This window comes from Amphiura filiformis, unplaced genomic scaffold (genome assembly GCF_039555335.1).
Source record: "Amphiura filiformis unplaced genomic scaffold, Afil_fr2py scaffold_29, whole genome shotgun sequence".
Lineage (NCBI taxonomy): Eukaryota > Metazoa > Echinodermata > Ophiuroidea > Amphilepidida > Amphiuridae > Amphiura > Amphiura filiformis.
Window position 1 is genome coordinate 1,380,102 of NW_027305493.1, and position 19,629 is coordinate 1,399,730.

The window sequence follows — 19,629 nt, forward strand, 5'->3', positions numbered from 1 at the left end:
AACACGGAGTACGTAGTGAATATTTTCTTTCTAGCCAATTATTTCAAAATATAGTAATTCCAAATATTTATAAATCTATCCAAGATAACTTTTAAAAAAACTATAAATATTTTGAAATCAATAAATTTACCTTTTTATCTGGTATAAATGTTATTAAAATAGAGAATTTATAAAATTATAACTTATTTATTAATGAATAATATTGTTAACAGAAATCAACAGGTATAAAAACGCCCTCTGCCGAAATTTGTATTCCAAGGTCAAAGGTGAGGTCAAAGGTAATAGATTTGTTTATTTTTTTCGCAATAGGAAGTAAAATTAGTGCCACTTTTATCAACTAATTTTACTAAACTTTCCGTGAAAAAGTCGGTACGAAAAACACGTACATTAATCTGTAATCTCCCGTGAACTTAGTCGTCAATTCATTCCGCTTCAAAAATGAATGATTCCGTAGAAATGAAGGATGAAACTGGCGTAGTTCCCGGTGCCCAAAAATCTTCAGCTGATAAAGGAATAGCCGCCGGACCACCACCAGGATCCGACAAACCATTTACTTTGAAGAAATGGAACATTGTAGCGATGTGGAGCTGGGATGTAGAATGTGATACATGTGCAATATGTAGAGTACAAGTAATGGGTAAGTTCTTACTAGTAGGAATTAACGCAGCTTTCAATTCAGTGGCATTTTTTTGTGTGTGTCACTGACACTGCTGCGCGCTGCGCGGTATATGCCATTGCCAGTGTGTTCAACTGTGCGTGAGTAACACGGAACTTAACGGAAGTGAATCCAACCATGCCAACACACTCGTAATTGGATAGCATTGTATCCAAGATTGTGCGTTCGTGTTGTAGTTTGAAATACGGTACCGTAACATGGGGTGGCTTTGGACAATTTTGATGTATTGTCGTAAATATTTTTATAATGATCAGTAGAATTCTGAGTTTCATGTTGGGTTTGGCAAGTACCAATAGAGGACAGTTCATGTAGGTAACCCAGGCAAACCTTAGTTAACACATTTGCTAGTCAGCCAAATTCACGACAATGTCAATGCATTTTTACATAGAAATTTAAAACAAGTGCCCGAAGAAAGAAACCTACATAAATATGTTTTCTATACTTCACTTGACCCAAATATGTGATTTTTTATGGTGATAAGTCACCCGCACATGGAATTTTAGAGGGATTTGGATAGCAGTTCCATTAAAAAAAAGCTGCTATCATAATGAGACTTAAGATCTAGAAACACCCCGAAATGCCGTTTTGGGGAATTTTGCTAACTGAAACTTTTTGATGAAAGTCAATCTTTGACAAGATGTAACTTTGCTACGGAAAGTGCTATGAAAAAATGGTTTTCAGTTTTGGCTTTGTTTACTCAAAGGCTTTAATTTGATATATGAAATGATGCAGTTTGATGGCAAATTTGAATTCACCTAGCATACCTAGTTCATGCCCATAAGGTCAACTCGAGTTTATTTTATTTTACGATAATTTTTTTGGGGCAAAGTTTGTCCAAAGTCACCCCTGGGTTTGGGGTGACTTTGGACACCATGTAATCAAATGCATGTCCAAAGTCACCCCGACCTGAAGAGTAGAGCACTGGAGCGGGTGGAAGCAGTTGTGCGGTGGGTAGGAGCACAGAGGACACTGTTGTGGTAGGGCATGGTCACTGTGGTGTATTTTTAACAAAGTGTCAAATTTTTTGTATTCATTTGTTATGTCCAAAGTCACCCCGGAAAGGAAGCCAAACCCTGGGGTGACATTGGACACAGCCTGCTTTTAAATTCTTAAGAGTGGCTAGATATCATGACTGTCCAGGTAGGTTCTTGATTCATCTGTGTTTACTATCCAACCAACAGGCTTGAGTTTCCACTCTTATGTTCCGGTGGAGTACCGAAAGTTTGACCACCACAAAAATCCTGTATTTTATGGACCCCGCTAAAAAGTTCTGAAAAACATATAAGATAACACATTATACTGGAAAACTTTAGTCATTTGTTATGTCCATACATTACCACATAAGAACATACAAAAATATTCTTAGAAATATTAAAAGGTAAAACAGCCTACATGAAATAATAGTTTTTCCCATGTGTGTCCAAAGTCACCCCAGTGTCCAAAGTCACCCCATTTTACGGTACGCAATAATACGATCACGGTTGGATCGAGTAGCTGTTGTCATGTTGAAAGCTGCGTTCATTCAATTGCAATTCCTACACATGTAAATAAAAAAAAAATAGTATTCATTGTCTCACCATAGTTCACGACCCATGGTCCGTGATGGTAATTTCATGCTCATGGTTCACGTCTTGAAATTTGACATTTGTAGCTGAGTTTCTCTAGTCTAGCCTTCTCCACTCTGTACGAAGGCTAGAGCATGCAGTGATACATTGAAAAATCCAGGGTCAGAATTTTCGGCGTAAATCAGAGAATCGATTCTCGCAAAGATTCTCGTAAACAGTTTTGCGTGAATCAAAGTTGATTCCTGCAAACGTTTGTAGTTTACACAGAAGTTGATTTGCAAAAATCAAATGATTCCCAAAATTTTTGAAATTCACAATCAATTTGGAAATGTTAGTCATGTCACACTAGTATTTGGCTCCTAGGAGTTTTACAGAAATTACAATATCTTATAACTGAATTATATATGTTCTCTTTTTTAACAGATGCATGTTTAAGATGTCAGACAGAAAATAAACAAGAAGAGTGTGTAGGTAAGTAGGCCTTATAGTCAGTCTCATATCCTTGGTATAGTAAACAAATTTAATAATTGGTATAAAAAATATGGCTTAATTACGAGGGCAGGCATGCAGTTTTGTTATTACCGGTACATCATTTGAACAATGCAACCACATCATTCATGTGCTAAAGAATATGTCCAAAGTTACAGAAGTTAATTTGTGTGGGAACCAAGGCATGGAACACCCATAGCAATTGCATCTATCATGTCTATATATCAAAAAAATAATTTTTTTCTTGAAATTATCAGCTCTGAATTCTAATCCCTATCATATTTCAGGCATTTTCCTGTACCAAACATATCTTGTTTTGTGGCATGCATGAGTACATGTACATGTGTTATTTTTTGAAGGGCAATTTGCTTCCTTACCCCCCCTCTAATATCACAAAATAAAATAGCCCCTACATGTATGAAATTTGTTTTAATAGATACCATACTAGGAAAATGTACTTTCTGAGTCCTTCAAGAAACAAAACATCTGTCACACAAAGTGGACCAAAGTAACAAAGAGCTACCATACGTAATTTACATAATGACCCATGGAAAGATTAGTATAAAAATAAGTACCGTAAATAAAACAATGAGATAAAACAGAAACTGCTCTGTAGAAAAAGGAACAAACATTGTGATAGTTGATAACCCTGTGGACACTACCTCAGGCTGAATACGACATCTGAAAAGAGGGGTGTATCTTTTAGGACACAATCAGAGCAGTTCAATCAACCATGACAAATGTACTCAACTCTCATGCATGGGACGCGAGTCTCACATATTTAGAGTTTCTCATGCTCTCGGGCCAAGGTAGCAAAATCTCACACATCATCAAAAGAAAATGTTTAAAATATCACCCCCGCCCCACTATTCTCGAGCTCCCTGACGACATAAATCGGGGGTCAACAATTAACACTTTTAGTCAGCACACAATAATTCCGTCCCGGTATGCCCCTGTTTGACATCTCACGCCAAGCAATTCCAAAAAGTTTATTAACAGTCTTGCAGTACAGCAGTAACAATCTTTTCTCTATATTTTATTTTTTCAGTGGTATGGGGAGAGTGCAACCATTCATTTCACAACTGCTGTATGTCACTCTGGGTGAAACAGAACAACAGATGCCCGCTATGTCAACAAGAATGGATGGTCCAAAGAATAGGAAAATAACACGAAACTCAAATATATTTAGTATTGTATTTATACTCTAATGATAATAGGCCCCATGACAGGGTGTAATTCCCATTATTCCAGTAATTCCGAAATGTTCCCTGTAAGTCCATATTATTCCCAACTAATTCCGAATAAGTCCGGTAAGTCCCTATAAGTCCATATTATTCCGAACTAATTCCAAATAACTCCTAATAAGTCCAGTAAGTCCATATAATTCCGAGTAACTCCAAATAAGTCCGGTAAGTCCCTATAATTCCATATTATTCCGAACTTAATTCCAAATAACTCCTAATAAGTCCAGTAAGTCCATATAAGTCCACTTAATTCCCAAGTATCCCTCTAATTCTGAGTAACTCCAAATAAGCCCGGTAAATCCCTGTAAGTCCGTATTATTCAAACTAATTCCAAATAACTCCTAATATATCCCGTAAGTCCCTAAAAGTCCATGTTAATTCCCAAATATTCCAAAAAAGTCCATATAATTCAAAATTTTGAATCTCAATGAGTCAGGCAATTTAAACAAACCATCACAGGGACATCATGCACCCCTAAACATACCCAGATACATGGGCCCAAAACACTCCCCTCCCCCACATGTCACCCCAACACCGTCGCACCTCAGCCCCCCCCCACACACACACACATCCATCCCACCCGTCACCCCAACAGACAAGTTGACAACCCCACTCCATATACACAGACATCATTTAAAGTACCGATATCTTTTATTTCTGAAAAAAATGGCACATTTTTTTATCAATTATCTCTGTATGTTTAATGTGATTAAAAATTCAAGCTTACATGTCATATAGTTGTGCACACACCGGTGTACACAAAACACTCGGGCACCCAAAATGACACACCCAACTCGGGCACCCAAAATGACACACCCAACCATGTCTTACCAATTAGATAAAGCATTTCATGTTCTGTATTATTCCCCCAAGGTTACGGTTACACTGAAATAATGCATTGATAGGTCTAATTCAATGGGATATCGACTTACATATATTACACGCCCCACCCTGCACAACCCATCAACTTACGACACCCCATCAACAAACTCACATACCCCAACCTCACACACCACAATACAAACAGTACACATGTGCGCTACACCCCGCCCCCTCACAACCAACATTAACATACGCACACATTCATTGCACACATACGCTAACATACGGGGACACCAACAAAAATTAAGGTACACCAAACCACTCAAACATAAAAAACCTGAAAAAACACTTAAACTTTTTAAGTGTTTTGTCTGATATTGATATTTTTCAAAAACTTGTCATGATTAATGCATCTACATTTGTATACCCATGACGGGACCCATGAGGAGTATTATGTCTACAATGGGACTTTGCACATGTTTACAAGTAGCTGTAAGCCATTGTCTGACATTCTGAAGGGGATTGGAGTTGGCCATGTTGACTGAAGTGCATGGCAGAATATATTAAATCCAACAATACATGGGACAAGTGGCAGCGGAGTTCCAAACCCAAGTAGATGGGAGAAGAGTGTGTCAAGGGTGCACTGTAACCCAGGACTGTAACTGATCTCTTCTGCATTATATTATTAATTGATGATAGATGTAAATAGAGTATATAGGATGGGGAGAACACAAGAGTGTGTACTTTTGGAGGGGAGTTATTGGATGATGTGCTATTTGCAGATGGCCATGCAAGCAAGTATGGTAGTCCTATGGTACAGGTCTACAAAGATTGATGGAAGGCTTGAATGGAAGATTAAAAGAATATGACATGAAAATTCATGTAAAGAAGTTCAAAGTAGTGGAGACATGATGAGGGCCGAATTTTAAGCATCACCATTAAATGGACAGCAGAAAAAGCAGGTAACTCAGCATGGGAAGAGTCGTACTAGAGCCCGAATACTAGAGCAAAGATTGGCATGACAAACAAAAGAAAACTCTGCTTTCCAAAGCTTACAAGAAGGACATAAACAGATGCGAGTTGTAAAAAGTCAGTAGTTTGGAGTGTGGCCTGACATGGATCTGAGACATGGACACTGCAGAATGAGGATACATGTTATGAAACTGGAAGCTTGTGAAATATGGGTGTGGAGAAAAAAGTACTTTGGAAAGACAGAAGACTAAGTGTTTTAACACTTACCCATTTGTCATCTCTCTTTCAATACTGTGGAAAGAGAGGTTGATAATATGTATATACAATCAGAAAGAAGAATTGGACTGGAATAGATGGAACAGCAGAAGGAGGGAAGGGATTAAGAACGCTTGTGGAGTTGAAAAGCAGGGTCTATGGTTAAAGTGAACAGCTGAAGACAGAGGAGAATGGATTACATTGTTGATGGGAACAGCGAATTATTACCTGTCAAATAAGGCATACATTACGCAAGCAAGCTGGGCTACATGGACATGGTCATGATTCTAAATATTCGCAATGTGCACTGCTTTGCCCGTTTCAAAAACATTTCAATGGGCTTTTTAATTGATCAATTTAGAGGAATGATGAATATTCTCTTCAGTTTCAATATCATAGAGTACAAACAACGTTAAAGAACGTCACAGGCTATTCGAAAAGTGCAGGGGATCATCCGGTACTGTTGACTGTACTTCAAAAGTACACTCATGTACTCTAGGTTCCAGAGTAAAAAATAAGTACAGCTTGTCTGTATGCGCGGTCTTAATAATACTCATACATATGAGGGAGGCACTTATAAGGAAGAAGAAGAAACATGATTGTGTTGTTGAGAAAGGAATGAGGAAACATATAAACTCGTTTTGTTTCAACATCAGATTTTCTTTACAACGATTAAATTGCAGCATTATAATAGACATGCATATACCTCAAGTGGATAGTGTTTACTTCAAAAAAAAGATGACACAAGATGACTGACTCAGTATCATTGGTCATGGGAAAGTATGTCACAGACTTGTAGTATTGAGACCCTGAAAACGGGTATGGGTCCCAAGCCATGAGTACGGGTATGGGCACGGGCCCAGACCATGGGTACAGGTACAGGTCCCAGGCCATGGAGTGCGGCTCCTAGCCACGGGTGCAGGTCCGAACCCAAAATAGGGTGCTTGAGTACGGATACGGAGCCACGGGTATGGAGTACGTAAATTGGGACTCGAAAGTACGGGTGCAGGTAGGCCTCACGGGTCCCAGTATGGGTAAGGATACAGGCCATGGGTACATCAGGTACGGAAATTGGGACTTAATACTTGTATGGGTCCCATTATGGGTATGGGTATAAACAAAACTATTGCTATTGGTGTAAACATTAATTTGTTGTTAATTGCTATTAATACACTCTTGATGTCATAAATGAATAAAACTACATTCCGCACCAACAAACATTTACAAAGAGAAATGTATTATGTCATAATCATATGCAACGTAAGTTTTAAGTTGTTTTGTGAACCATGAGTTCCTGAGACATTTTTATTTGCTAAGTACTCTCATTTACAAAAAAATGTAGAACTGGTTTAATTTTGTGGAATCAGATCCTTTTCCAGGATCTGTGGTGGAATTAATCAAGTACAAAAGAGATTTGATGTGGTCTTAGTGAATCGAGCCATATATTGGGATGTGAAAATCATCATGTGAAAAAAAAACTATGTCTGCATGTGTATTGACACACAGACTGCACAAATAATAATTTCAACATACATTTAGTAATTTCATCTAATTTAATTGTTTTGTCAATTTTCCGAATAAAGAGCCTTTCATCATGTTCATTTCATGCACATCCACACATCCCTTATTATCCGTTAGCTTAATATGATTAATAATATCATTAATTATGCACATCTGGACAACTATATCCAAGTTTTATTAATACTTTACCTATTAGCTTCTGTAAATCATAAATTTCTGTAAACATGGCGGTAAAGGAACTCTTCATTTGACTCCGATGCACAAGCATGTGGCGGAGAGCTATGCTCACACAAACATTGACATGTAGTTCTTCATGTGTGCACTTGTGCATGCAGGAGAGTGTATTGGGATGGGGAATATTAAAATGATGAATAAAAGCTATAATAATGATATTAAACATGATAACTTGAAATTCACCACAAAGGACAATTCTTCAAATGTTTTTCCAGTTTGCTGGTTTTTTCTGTATCAGAGTGTGAATGCGACATGTATACATGTATGGGTGCATGGCATAAAGTGTGCACTGCAGTGTGGAGACTGTCACAATCTACACAGAGTGTAGCATAATATGTACATTTTGTGCAGCCATGGCTAGATTTAAGTTTTTCTGGGCCCTGGGCCCTAAAATTTAGGGCACTTGCTATATGGATAGTGGATCCATGTGAAGAGTTATCCATGTGGATCCATATGTTACTCACCACCCAAACCCATCCTATTTGTTTTGATTATGATCAGTAACTGAGAGGAGAGGAGTTAACATGCATCTGGGAAGTGAGAGTAGATCTACTCTCACTTTCAAATTTGTATTCACTTGTATGTATTAATTTGTCCTGATTGAGCACCATTGTCTCATGTTATGGTTAATGAATATAAAACACAGTTAATTTGTCCTCATTGAGCATCATCATTGTCTCAAATTGGTTGTTGTCTTGCATTTTATTTAGGTTTCAAGTTTCATTGTTTGGTAACTTATAATATCTACGGAAGAGCTGCCATACACCTTCCAGCATTTTCCTCCATAATGTGTCTGTTTATTGAATTGTGTTCAATATTGTTTTCAATGTATTAACCATTACCACTAGGCCTAGTATAGACTACTCTAAGGTCAAGTGGTTGTAATGATAAAAAAGGAAGGTAGTGAACCTGCAAGTTTTGGTAACATTTGTAGACTCCTATATAATAGGCCTACAAGTGAAGTGAACTTGCTATCTACCCAAGATAGCACTCTCCATTGATTGATCGATTGACATATGTGACACAATCTGGTCAATGGGGGCCAAAGGCGGCAAATTGGAAATGGAGATAAAGGCAAATATATGGAGTAAAAAACAATAAAATACATAAGAAAATAGACATCGCAAAACTTCATAACTTTAGAACCAAGTATGCTAGACCTTTGGTGTTTTCAGTATATGATAGCCTAATGTTTGTGTAAGGTAATAATTATTGTAACTCAATTTTCAAAAATGCCTCCTTTGGCCCCCATGGAGCAGATCGTGTCACATATAGGTACAGGATGAAAGTCTCACCCTGAGATGGGTAGGCCCTATCTGACACCATTGTATATTTTATACTCACAAATACATACATGGGGTAGGGCAGTCAGAATTAATAGGTAAATTTTCACGGGAAAATTTTCTGGACACGTGACACCCATGGGCGCAGACATATTAGCATTATGGACTGTGACCCCGAGCACAGCGGGTGTTCTTCCAATGTATTTAAATAGGAAGAATTCCTCCATTGGTGCAAAATAAGTTACTTGTCGCAACTTAATAATATTATGGTAAGAGTTTCCGTAGATAAATATTTTTTTCCGTAGATAGATATTTTTGAAATTACGTTTTGATGATATTGTGAAGAAATTAAGATAACATAATATTTAATAAATTTGCAATGCACAAATTTCTATCAAAATTGCGGTCAAAAATACTATTCCAATTCAAAATTACTAAGACTTGAATAGCGAGGTCACCGCCGGGGTCAGATATCAGGCTCGAGGTTACACTCACATTGATACGCATTGGTCACGTGTCCAGAAAATTTTCCCGTGAAAATTTACCTATTAATCTTGACTGTAGGGTGTGGTTCTACCTGGTAGTACATTCGGAAACAACATGGAAAGTATTTGCTATCTACTGCAGATACAGATAGATGAAGTTTGCACGTCCAAGTGGTTTAATTTGGGGTCCTGGACATGTGGACCTTCAAATGCAATTCTGGGAAGTCATTTTGACTTCTGTGAAATACATGTAATTTGTGACACAATCTGGTCCATGGGGGGCAAAGGAGGCATTTTTGAAAATTGATTTACTGTAATTATTACATAATACAAGGGTCATTCAATAAGTTCTACCCATTGGGTCATAACTTTTGTTTTGTTAAAAGTAGCTACTTAAAAATTTGCAAACATATAGTACGTAATGTCTTCTACAGGTGGTGAAACAATTATGTCAAGATCATTTTCAGATTTTTGTAGGTGACCTGAAAAACACAGTAAGATATGGTACACCGGAAACGGTGATGCATCTTTGGATATTGAACTTGAAAACATGCGTGCAGCCAATGTACGAACTTCCCTCTTATACAAACAAATCATATTGGTAACAATATAAATTTTGAATGAATATACACCTTACAGTCCAAAACATCATCTGTGACTGAAAAAGTAAAATTTTGATGGACAGAAATTACCCAGAATTCCAATTTGTGGAGGGATATCTTGTAACATCTCAGGTGATGATAATCAGCTTCAGCATAGTGTCCATCTCTACAGTGTGAGTTTCTAACTGCACTATTAGATAAAATACAAAAGTTAAAGCTACTATAACACATTTTCAGTCAAAAAAGTAAATTTAATTCCCTTTGTGATCTATTGGGGTTTTTTATTCCAAAGAAAGCGACACAATGCCACCATTTTACAGCATGATTTATTAAAGTCAATATCTTCATAAACTGGGTTTGTGGTCATTTATACTAATTTTATTACACTGGCTATTTGTTCTATTAGTTGTGTGCATATTAATGCCCATCATTTTCAGTTTGTGGCAACCTTTTAACTAGTATATATAATTGTATGATTATTCTTGTGTTTTGTACAGTTTTTACAGTATCATGACCAAATGCAATAATTATGGGATCTTCAACACACTGTACTTGAGACGCCTCTATAAATATTGTACATATTTTGACCATTTCTGGTGAACCATATCTTACTCTGTTTTTCAGGCCGTCACCTACATTACGAACTATATGTATGCAAATGTTCAAGTAGCTACCTTTAACAAAACAAAAGTTATGACAAGTGGGTAGAACTTTTTGAATGACCCTCGTATGCATACAGTACTCTATCATTTACTGAAAACACCAAAGGTCTAGCATACTCGGTTTTCAAGTTATGACAATTTTTGATGTTTATTTTCTTATGCATGTTAATGTTTTTTACTCCATATTTTTACCTTTATCTCCGTTTCAAATTTGCCGCCTTTGGCCCATATGGACCAGATCGTGTCACATTATGACTTCTGTGACATCATATCCTTATTTTAATCTCCAATCTCTCTGACAACTTATGACAGCGTTCAAGCTTTGACTTACGTTTGGCAGATCAGACAGAGTGGTGGAAACTTAAAGTGAAAGATATCCTACTTAAGGAACATTTTCTAGGGTGAAATTTTGTGTAGAAACTGAATCTAACATAAAAAATGCATAATTATCAACTTGAAAATTTTCCAAATAGCACTGTACAGGCACATTTCTGCCCCAAATCCTCAAATTTGAGCGAAAATTTGCTGTTAAAAAATAAGTCCTTCAAAATGGAGATACTTAGGACTAAACAAAAAACATGTTGCTCTAGAGAAAGATATTGGTAAGAGCAACATGTTCTTTGTTTAGCCTTATACCTCCCAGTTTTGAAGGACTTATTTTTTTAACAAAATTCATTAATTTTTTCATGCCCTCACAATTCTTAGGGTGGGGGTAGCATACTGCAAGTTATTTTCTTTTCTTTAAATCTAGCTTACTTATTTGTTATATCACCATTTAGCTATTGAAATACTGAGCAAAATGACCCTTAAAACATCCCTATAGCTTATACCATTGTGGAGATATGGCCTTTTCAAATCGAAAATGAGGTGAAATACTTTTTTTCCAAATCAATTGTCACCCGAACCTTAGACTATGCCATAGTCGAATTTTGATAACAAAATATGTTATTATTAATCATGATGAACGCATTCCGTTGAACTCAAAATTATACTGATGTTTATTAAAATTAAATTGTTCAATAGTAAAATGGTCATAAAGAGTTTATATAATTAGATGGTTAGTGACAATAAAAGTTATATTGAATATTGAATATCATATCTTGCATAATTATAATTGCTCACTTAATATTGAACAATTCTGATCTTGGAATCTACCAGTTTAAATTGATCGCGAAAGCCCGAGTAAAAAATCCCACTTGGGAAGCTAGCAAACAGAGGGAGTACGGTGACTGAAAATATCAGATATGTTAAAATCTATCAATTGCACACAAACAAATTAATACAAATCGGCGTTTTATGGTTAAATGTAATAGCCAGAGTACCGGTATGCAAAATGGGCAAGTGGACTACGGAGAAGTCTACCGGAACCTTTGAGTTTCTACTCATGCTACGAAAATATAGAAATGGGCTATTCCAGAAAATAAGCGCACACCCCCTATAGAGGAGTTCGGATATCCAGACTTTTTCCATCCATCCAAGCTCCGGATATCCGGACTTTTCAAACAGAGGAGTTCGGATATCCAGACTTTTCTGTCCATCCAAGCGCCGGAAATCCGGACTTTTCAAACATCTTCCCTCGATAGGGCCGCGCTCGACCTATAGAGGAGTTCGGATATCCAGACTTTTCTGTCCACCCAAGCTCCGGAAATCCGGACTTTTCAAACATTTTCCCTCGATAGGGCCGCGCTCGACCTATAGAGGAGTTCGGATATCCAGACTTTTTCTGTCCATCCAAGCTCCGGAAATCCGGACTTTTCAAACATTTTCCCTCGATAGGGCCGCGCTCGACCTATAGAGGAGTTCGGATATCCAGACTTTTTCTGTCCATCCAAGCTCCGGAAATCCGGACTTTTCAAACATTTTCCCCTCATAGCCATTTGCTCGACCTATATAGAGGAGTTTGGATATCCAGACTTTTTCTATATATCCAAGCTCCGGAATTGAGTCTGGGCTCAGACTTTTTGTTGGATTCGGACTCCGTCCGACACAAACAGACTTGGCTGGCTAGATTCACACTCGGACACAAGGGGGCAGTCATTTTAATATGAAAAGGTTTGACTACAAAAACGATTCTCTTATAAATACTTTTTCTCATTAGGTCAACAGATAACGCAAGGCAAATGTGGTCTGTTGAAACGACCTATCCCAGCACAATTTTTGACCAAAATAGTCAACTGGGTATTTGTGTCTGTGTATTGAAAGGGTCATAAAAATGTATTATATAGTATCTGCAGGGGGGCTCAAAACAGGTAAGATCATAAAAATAGTGGCCCTGTACTATCCCTATTTATGGACCACCACCCCTCCCCCACCATCACCCAACAAATTACCCAAACTCAGAGACGACCAGTGGTGTAGCTGCCGGGGGGGGCAATTGCCCCCCTGGCAATGCCTATTTGGGCCCCCCCCCCCCCCCCCCCTAGCGCAGGGCAAAATAATAAAGGAGTGAGAGAGATGGAAAAAAAGGGGAAAAGAAAGAGAAAGAGAGAATCCATAGGCCAACGATATAAGGTGCGGATAGAATTTCAACAATTTTAAAATTTTGCTAAAAAATGGCACTAGCTATAGCGCCTATTATTCCTTTTTTTTTTTTTTTTTTTTTTGCTCTTCACCTTTTCAAACCACCGAAAAAAATTGGGTCAACCTTTTGAGGAAGGGCAGCAAATTTTTGTTTGGTGGTTTGGGCCCCACCCCATACAGGCTTGCCCCCCCCTGGAAAAAATCCCAGCTACGCCACTGGAGACGACTCATTTGATCCTAAATTGGTTGGCTTCACTTTAATTTGCCAATTTTCTATTTAGATATCCACTAAATTTAATCAAAGGGGTCTATGATTTAGGGGCCGTCCATAATTTTCGCCATTTTCACTTAGGGGCCTACGTACAAAGCGTACGTAACTTTTTACCCCCCTCCCTCCCTCGAGTTACGTACAAATAAAATGGCGAAGGATTTCCAAGAGTAGGCCTACTACTAATAGCAAAATTGAGATGGATTGGGGTTGTGGTTAAAGTCTAAGTTAAAGGTTTAGGTTTAGGGTTAGGGTTATATTAGTGTTCCATGATGACAGTTGGTTTTGGATTTATGTTTTTACAGATAAGTTGAGAAATGCTGAAAAACTTCCCTTTTAAACCATATTTTCTTGAAACAAGCCATCAATAAATTAAAATATAGCTTAAAATGCAGCCCGAATCTAAACTTAGGCCTAATTACTAATGCACTCCAAAATCTGCTGAACATCCTATACTCTCTTTTCCACTAAGAACCACCGGGATCACATCATAATAGGGGGATGGGACAGGGGACATCCCTTTGACATGTTTGGTGTATGTTCTTGCAATTCAACTATGGGTTTCATGTCTTTTGTCGCAACAGTAACAATCCGCACTAGAGCCTTTGCTGCCATTGATCCTAGCGCATATACAAAATACTATTTTTGTAAGTTTTTTGATATGAAATAAATGAAATAAATGAAGCATAATGTAAAATAGGACAACTGTGCATATTAGACTCAAAATTAGAGAGAAAATTATTGTTTGCATGGCATGTTATTAATTATAGAAATTGTGAATAAAATATTGGAAAATGCCATAATTTTTGCTCAAATAAATCGCCATTTTTCTTACGTACACATGCCCAGGATTTTTACCCCCTCCCTCCCTCTTACGTACGCTTTGTACGTAAGTGAAAATGGCGAAAATTATGGACGGCCCCTTAATATTTAGATTTATCTGTTACAAAAGTTGAATGTTATCACTTAATAACAGAATATTTATATATAGGCCTAATTGTAATATATAAATTTGCTTATATATCCCACTTCAACTTCTCACAAAGCCGTTCTTGTAGCAGTCAAGTTAGCTCAATCGATAAAGCGTTCGACTGTGGCGCGAGAGGTTGTGGGTTCGAACCCTGGCGGTGCCTAGTACGCTCACGTGGAAAGAAAATTGAAATTCCCCTGGACAAGGAACTCACTGCTAATTTGTCTCGTGTAACCCGTACGAAACTCGGGGAGCTGAACCTGGTTGCGATGGTTATTTGTGGAATGTCTAGGGTGTGCGCTCTGAAGCAGCAAAGACCCTGATTTGTTGTTTTAATGGTTTGTGGAATGATGTGGGCCGTAGTGGTTAGCGACAACCTGTAAAGTGTGCTGAGGCTTGTGGATCAACATCTAGGCGTTGTGCCTGTGCGTAGCGCACTATAAATCCCTGCGCTTTTTTTTTTTTTTTTTTCTTTTTTTTTAAGGACTTGAGTTTACGGGCAGGCCTTTTGGGTGCTTCGCCCCCTGGATCAGGCTTATTTGTATTAATTTCTATAATTTGCATTTTTTGCCCTTCAGTACACAGTAAATTCCCAGAATGTCTTGTGGCTTTAATTGCCATGAATCTACACTAGACCTTTTTCTTTTTTACAGTCCATGTTGAGTTTTTGAATCTAAAATCCCAATAATCCCGGACTCCTGACAAATACAATACTAATTTTTTTGTAATAGAATAAATATTATTCTGTTTTGGCAAAATAAATAATATCCTGTTTTGGCAAATAGCTACAAGCTTTACAATTCTTTACAAGCGGGCAATCAAGCCTAGTATTAAAAGTAATTTCAGATTATGTATTTTAATTTTTGGAAACACAATTTTTAAAAGTATCATTTTTTCTCAAATTGTTGTGTTGCCCCCAAATCTGGTGGGTCTGCGTGTCGGAATATTTTTTACCAACTCAACTATTCATACCTACTATTTCACAGTAGTGAAGAGAGGCAAATGCATAATATTATTTGTATTTTCTACCCAAAATATTTTATTGAAGTAAATAATATTAAGGCCTTTCACAATTAATTCTTAGTTTACTGCTTAAGATCTTTAAAAAGGCATGAGGCAGGGGTGCAAATTGTGATTTCTTCCTCAGGAGCAAGGTTTTTAGGCTCAACATTTCCTCAATCATACCATGCATAAAATAGCTTTATTCTGCACTTCCAAAGATAAGAATGTTATTACATTGCGTGAATTGTTAGAGTGACTGTATGTTAGGTCTTCGAGCTTTCAAAATGGCTTTATGATGAGAATGTGCGCGCATAGCGAGCAAAAATTTGGTATTTTACACTAGTTTGGGGTCAATTTTGGTCGGACAGAGGCTCCTTTCCCCTTTTATTTTCCTTTAACCCCTTCCCTCTTTCATTTTTGTCAGAGGAGCACAATTTATTTAGTGCTTTATATGGTTCTTCTTTTGAAATTTCCTTAATATTTTCCATTTTGTCTTCTTCTTCTCAGTGGCATTAGTATTGATACTAAGTACACTGAATTCCTTCATGACTTTCGTTCCCATAAAATCCTCATTGCTACCTAGCCTACCTCTATATAAATTTCCTCAGGTATGATTGCCGCCTCTATGTGATATGTGCCATGTTTCCCCCTGTCTTCATTCAACTTCTTTTTTTTCTGTTAAATTACATTGAGTACCTGCTATGGTGATGAATTGTAAATCTTCTCATATCCCATTTCCATATTCTAACACCAACACCTTCCTCTTGTTTGCTCTTATTTCTTGAACAATAATGTGAATTCCTCCAAATTTTGCACAACCAGTGTCTTTAAAGATGTCCTCTCTTTCATTCAGTAGCTTCACTTCCTCACAGCCATCCCCTATTATCTTGTACCCAGTCTTCTTCTTTTTCTTTCCTCTTTTTCCTCTTCCTCTTCTCTTTTCTTTTTCCTTTTTCCTCTCTTCCTTTTTTCTTCCCATGGCATTATTTCCTCAATGTTGACTCTCATTTCCTAGGAGCGGTGCTTCCCGCTCCCGCACAATTTTCATCCCTGGATGAGGTATAAAAACTTATTAATTACTTCCTCCCATAGAACTGCATGTTAAATGTCCAAAATAACCAGTGGGGTTTCTTTCATTTTACAATGTTATTTCAACTTAAAATGGACAGCAACCCTTCCCATAGTTATTACTAATATAATTTCAACATTTTGAATAGAGAATAACAAAATTAAAATTTGACGTAAAAATTAAGGCTTTAAGTGGCGGCTCCAAGAAAATTGGGTTCATTATGTTATGTGTGCAAGCACTAAAAATTTGGTGTCATTGACCCCTGAAAAATAACTTTCTGGGTAAAAATGTTGTGAACATTGCCATTTTTAATCTAAAATTGCTATAAAAATGTGAAAATAGTCCAAAATTCGCGCAAAGTAGTCAAGTTAGCTCAATCGATAAGGCGTTCGACTGTGGTGCGAGAGGTTGCGGGTTCGAACTCTTGCAGTGCCTAGTACGCTTGAAATTCCTCTGGACAAGGAACTCACTGCTAATTTGTCTCGTTGTAACCGTACGAACTCGGGGGGCTGAGTGAACCTGGTTGCAATGGTTATTTGTGGAATGTCTATGGTGTGCGCTCTTGAAGCAATAAAGTCCCTGATTTGTTGTTTAATGGGTTGTGGAATGATGTGGGGCCGTAGTGGTCAGCGACAACCTGTAAAGTGTGCTGAGGCTTGTGGATCAACGTCTAGGCGTTTTGCTTTTTTTTAAATTGCTAAATACAGATTGCTGCATAATAAAAATTCCCTTTAAAAGGGAAAGCCAGCCTCAATGTAGAAGAGGTCTTGTAATTAGTTTTGGTCAATGTGAAAGGCATTTTTAGGATCACGGCTTACTACATCCATGTTACATGACAGTCCACCAAACCATCAACGGTGAGAAGATGTACACTGAAACTGCAGAAAACATTAACTCCTAATCTCCTGTCAACTCTTTAATTCATTATTGTTCATTATTATTAATTCATTATTGTTCTCTAAATTGTTCTGTTCTGGTTTTATTTGTCTTTTCAGCTTTTTACCCACGATATTTCAATTTCCAATTTTTAATACCATAACTTACGAACTCAATTTCTTCGCTTAGGAATGTCCGATTTTATTGGGGAAAACGGCGTTGTGGAGCAAAATAGCTCTTTATGTGAAAGCCTCCAAATTTATAAGCTGTCCAAAAGATGTCTGTTTTTGACATGATACGCCACATTTCTTAAAGACCCATTCAGTGATCCCAGTGCAAGAGTAAAAAATTAAAATTGTTTATAAATTGCTTAAAAGAGAAGGATAGGCCTAAGTCATTCAAATTGTCATTTGGTATTTTTGAAATGCCAAATTTGGCAAAAATGAAGAAAACAGCAGTACTGACGAAGTTCAAGCCCCGCCATTCAAATACTTGTAGCTAATTTTAGATACTGTCAGTATCTAAAAATACAGATTCGTGTAAAATGTCTTATTTTGTCTTAAATAGGCCTACACGGCTTTTGGCTGAACCATTCGCAGACTTAGCACATCTATGTAATAACAAAGGTACGGTACCAAAATTTTGATGATTTTTACGATCGTCCGGATGAGCAAATCACTGAATGGGCCTTTAATATTAATAATAGATAAGCTGCCTTTAAAAATATTATTGACAATGTTGAGAGTATAGGAATTACCTTGAAAAATGTCTCAAAAATACAACATGCCAGTTATATTCCGGTCTGAAACGATCAGACAATATTTTAAACATTAATAACATCATAAACCCAAATCGTGAAAAAATCACCCCGGGTAGATTTTTGGCTATTTCTCCATTTACGATCCTGCCCAAAAGTGTCTGCTTTCGATATACCACGTCACAAATACTACACTGCACTGACTGCAGGTTTTAGTTAAAAGGGCATTTCGTGATCCACAGCATCATCCCTAACTTTTCTCAAAAAAAGTTGAGATTTTTATATCACTGGAAACCTCTGGCTACATAATGTTTATGTACAAAATATTTCTTGCAGATTAATTCGTTAGCAAAGTAATCGTGAAATTTGAATTTCGTTCTGGTATACCAGAACAAAATTGCAACACATTGTGTACACATAACCATGCATAACTCGTAAAGGCAAAATCGGAATCAACTGAAATTTTTAGAATAAGCTTTTTTGTGGATATCTACTGAAAATGTCATAAAAAGAGGATGCTAGGATCACGAAATACTCCTTAAATTCGCCATATAACATAATATAAACTCACCTTACATGTACATTTTTTATTTTAAAATAATTTGATATTAATTCGCAATGTATAGTTTACTATATGATAGATGGTGGCAAGAACATTTATAAAGGACTGATTACTCACTGCAATCTTCACTCTTGTGTGTTTTGACTGTAAGTTTATGAATCAAATAAAAAAGATAGAAAGTAGCTTCACTTACGTTATGTGTCATTTTATTTATAACATAGAAGTTATTAAATTAATAAAGTAAGACAATTTATTTATCTATAAGTGCATGTCAAATGGGTACATTGTTCAATACTATAGGCCTACATGCATAAATTATGCCCATATTATAGCTAGGCCCTAAAAACTTTATTTTGCATCGGATTTTTCCCGTTGAAAAGGCAAAACTGATGTTCATGATAGCAACTATTTCATCAATAGCATTTTGAGTCATTTTTATCCATAAAACGACACAGGATAGGATAGATAATTACTTTGACATCAATATGGTCCATATGATGAAGATTTTGATTCTTAGATCTGTTATCAACATGATATCACCACATCTGTGATATCACGCTGTTCAGTGGTCAAGGACCCCGGGTCAAAGACACTGAAATGACATACTTTTCTTCTGCTGACCATATGATGCTGTATATTAACTATTATTGTTACATTTTAGGCCTATACCTAAAACTTTTAAAGTCATATTAATTCAAACATAACTTTGGTAATACTCACTCGTTTTCATTCGTTGAAACGGCAAAACATACTTACATTTCCTAACAAAACGAAATAAAAAAAATAAAAAAAATT

At 36.9% G+C, this 19,629-nt stretch overlaps 1 protein-coding gene across 1 annotated transcript; it reads left to right on the top strand.

Moving 5' to 3' along the window:
* The first annotated feature begins 299 nt into the window (after positions 1-299).
* Positions 300-3,940, top strand: LOC140143808 (RING-box protein 2-like). Its single transcript, XM_072165620.1, has 3 exons — positions 300-637; positions 2,665-2,712; positions 3,779-3,940. Exons 1-3 carry the CDS (start codon positions 439-441, stop codon positions 3,895-3,897), a joined length of 366 nt encoding a protein of 121 aa, XP_072021721.1. The 5' UTR covers positions 300-438; the 3' UTR covers positions 3,898-3,940.
* The last annotated feature ends 15,689 nt before the right edge of the window (positions 3,941-19,629 follow it).

Bases quoted from the DNA above. Each gene is read 5' to 3' on its own strand.
- LOC140143808 (XM_072165620.1), top strand. From the start codon at position 439: ATGAATGATTCCGTAGAAATGAAGGATGAAACTGGCGTAGTTCCCGGT. The intron at 638-2,664 runs GTAAGTTCTTAC...CTTTTTTAACAG, and splicing joins ATGTAGAGTACAAGTAATGG to ATGCATGTTTAAGATGTCAG. The intron at 2,713-3,778 runs GTAAGTAGGCCT...TTATTTTTTCAG, and splicing joins TAAACAAGAAGAGTGTGTAG to TGGTATGGGGAGAGTGCAAC.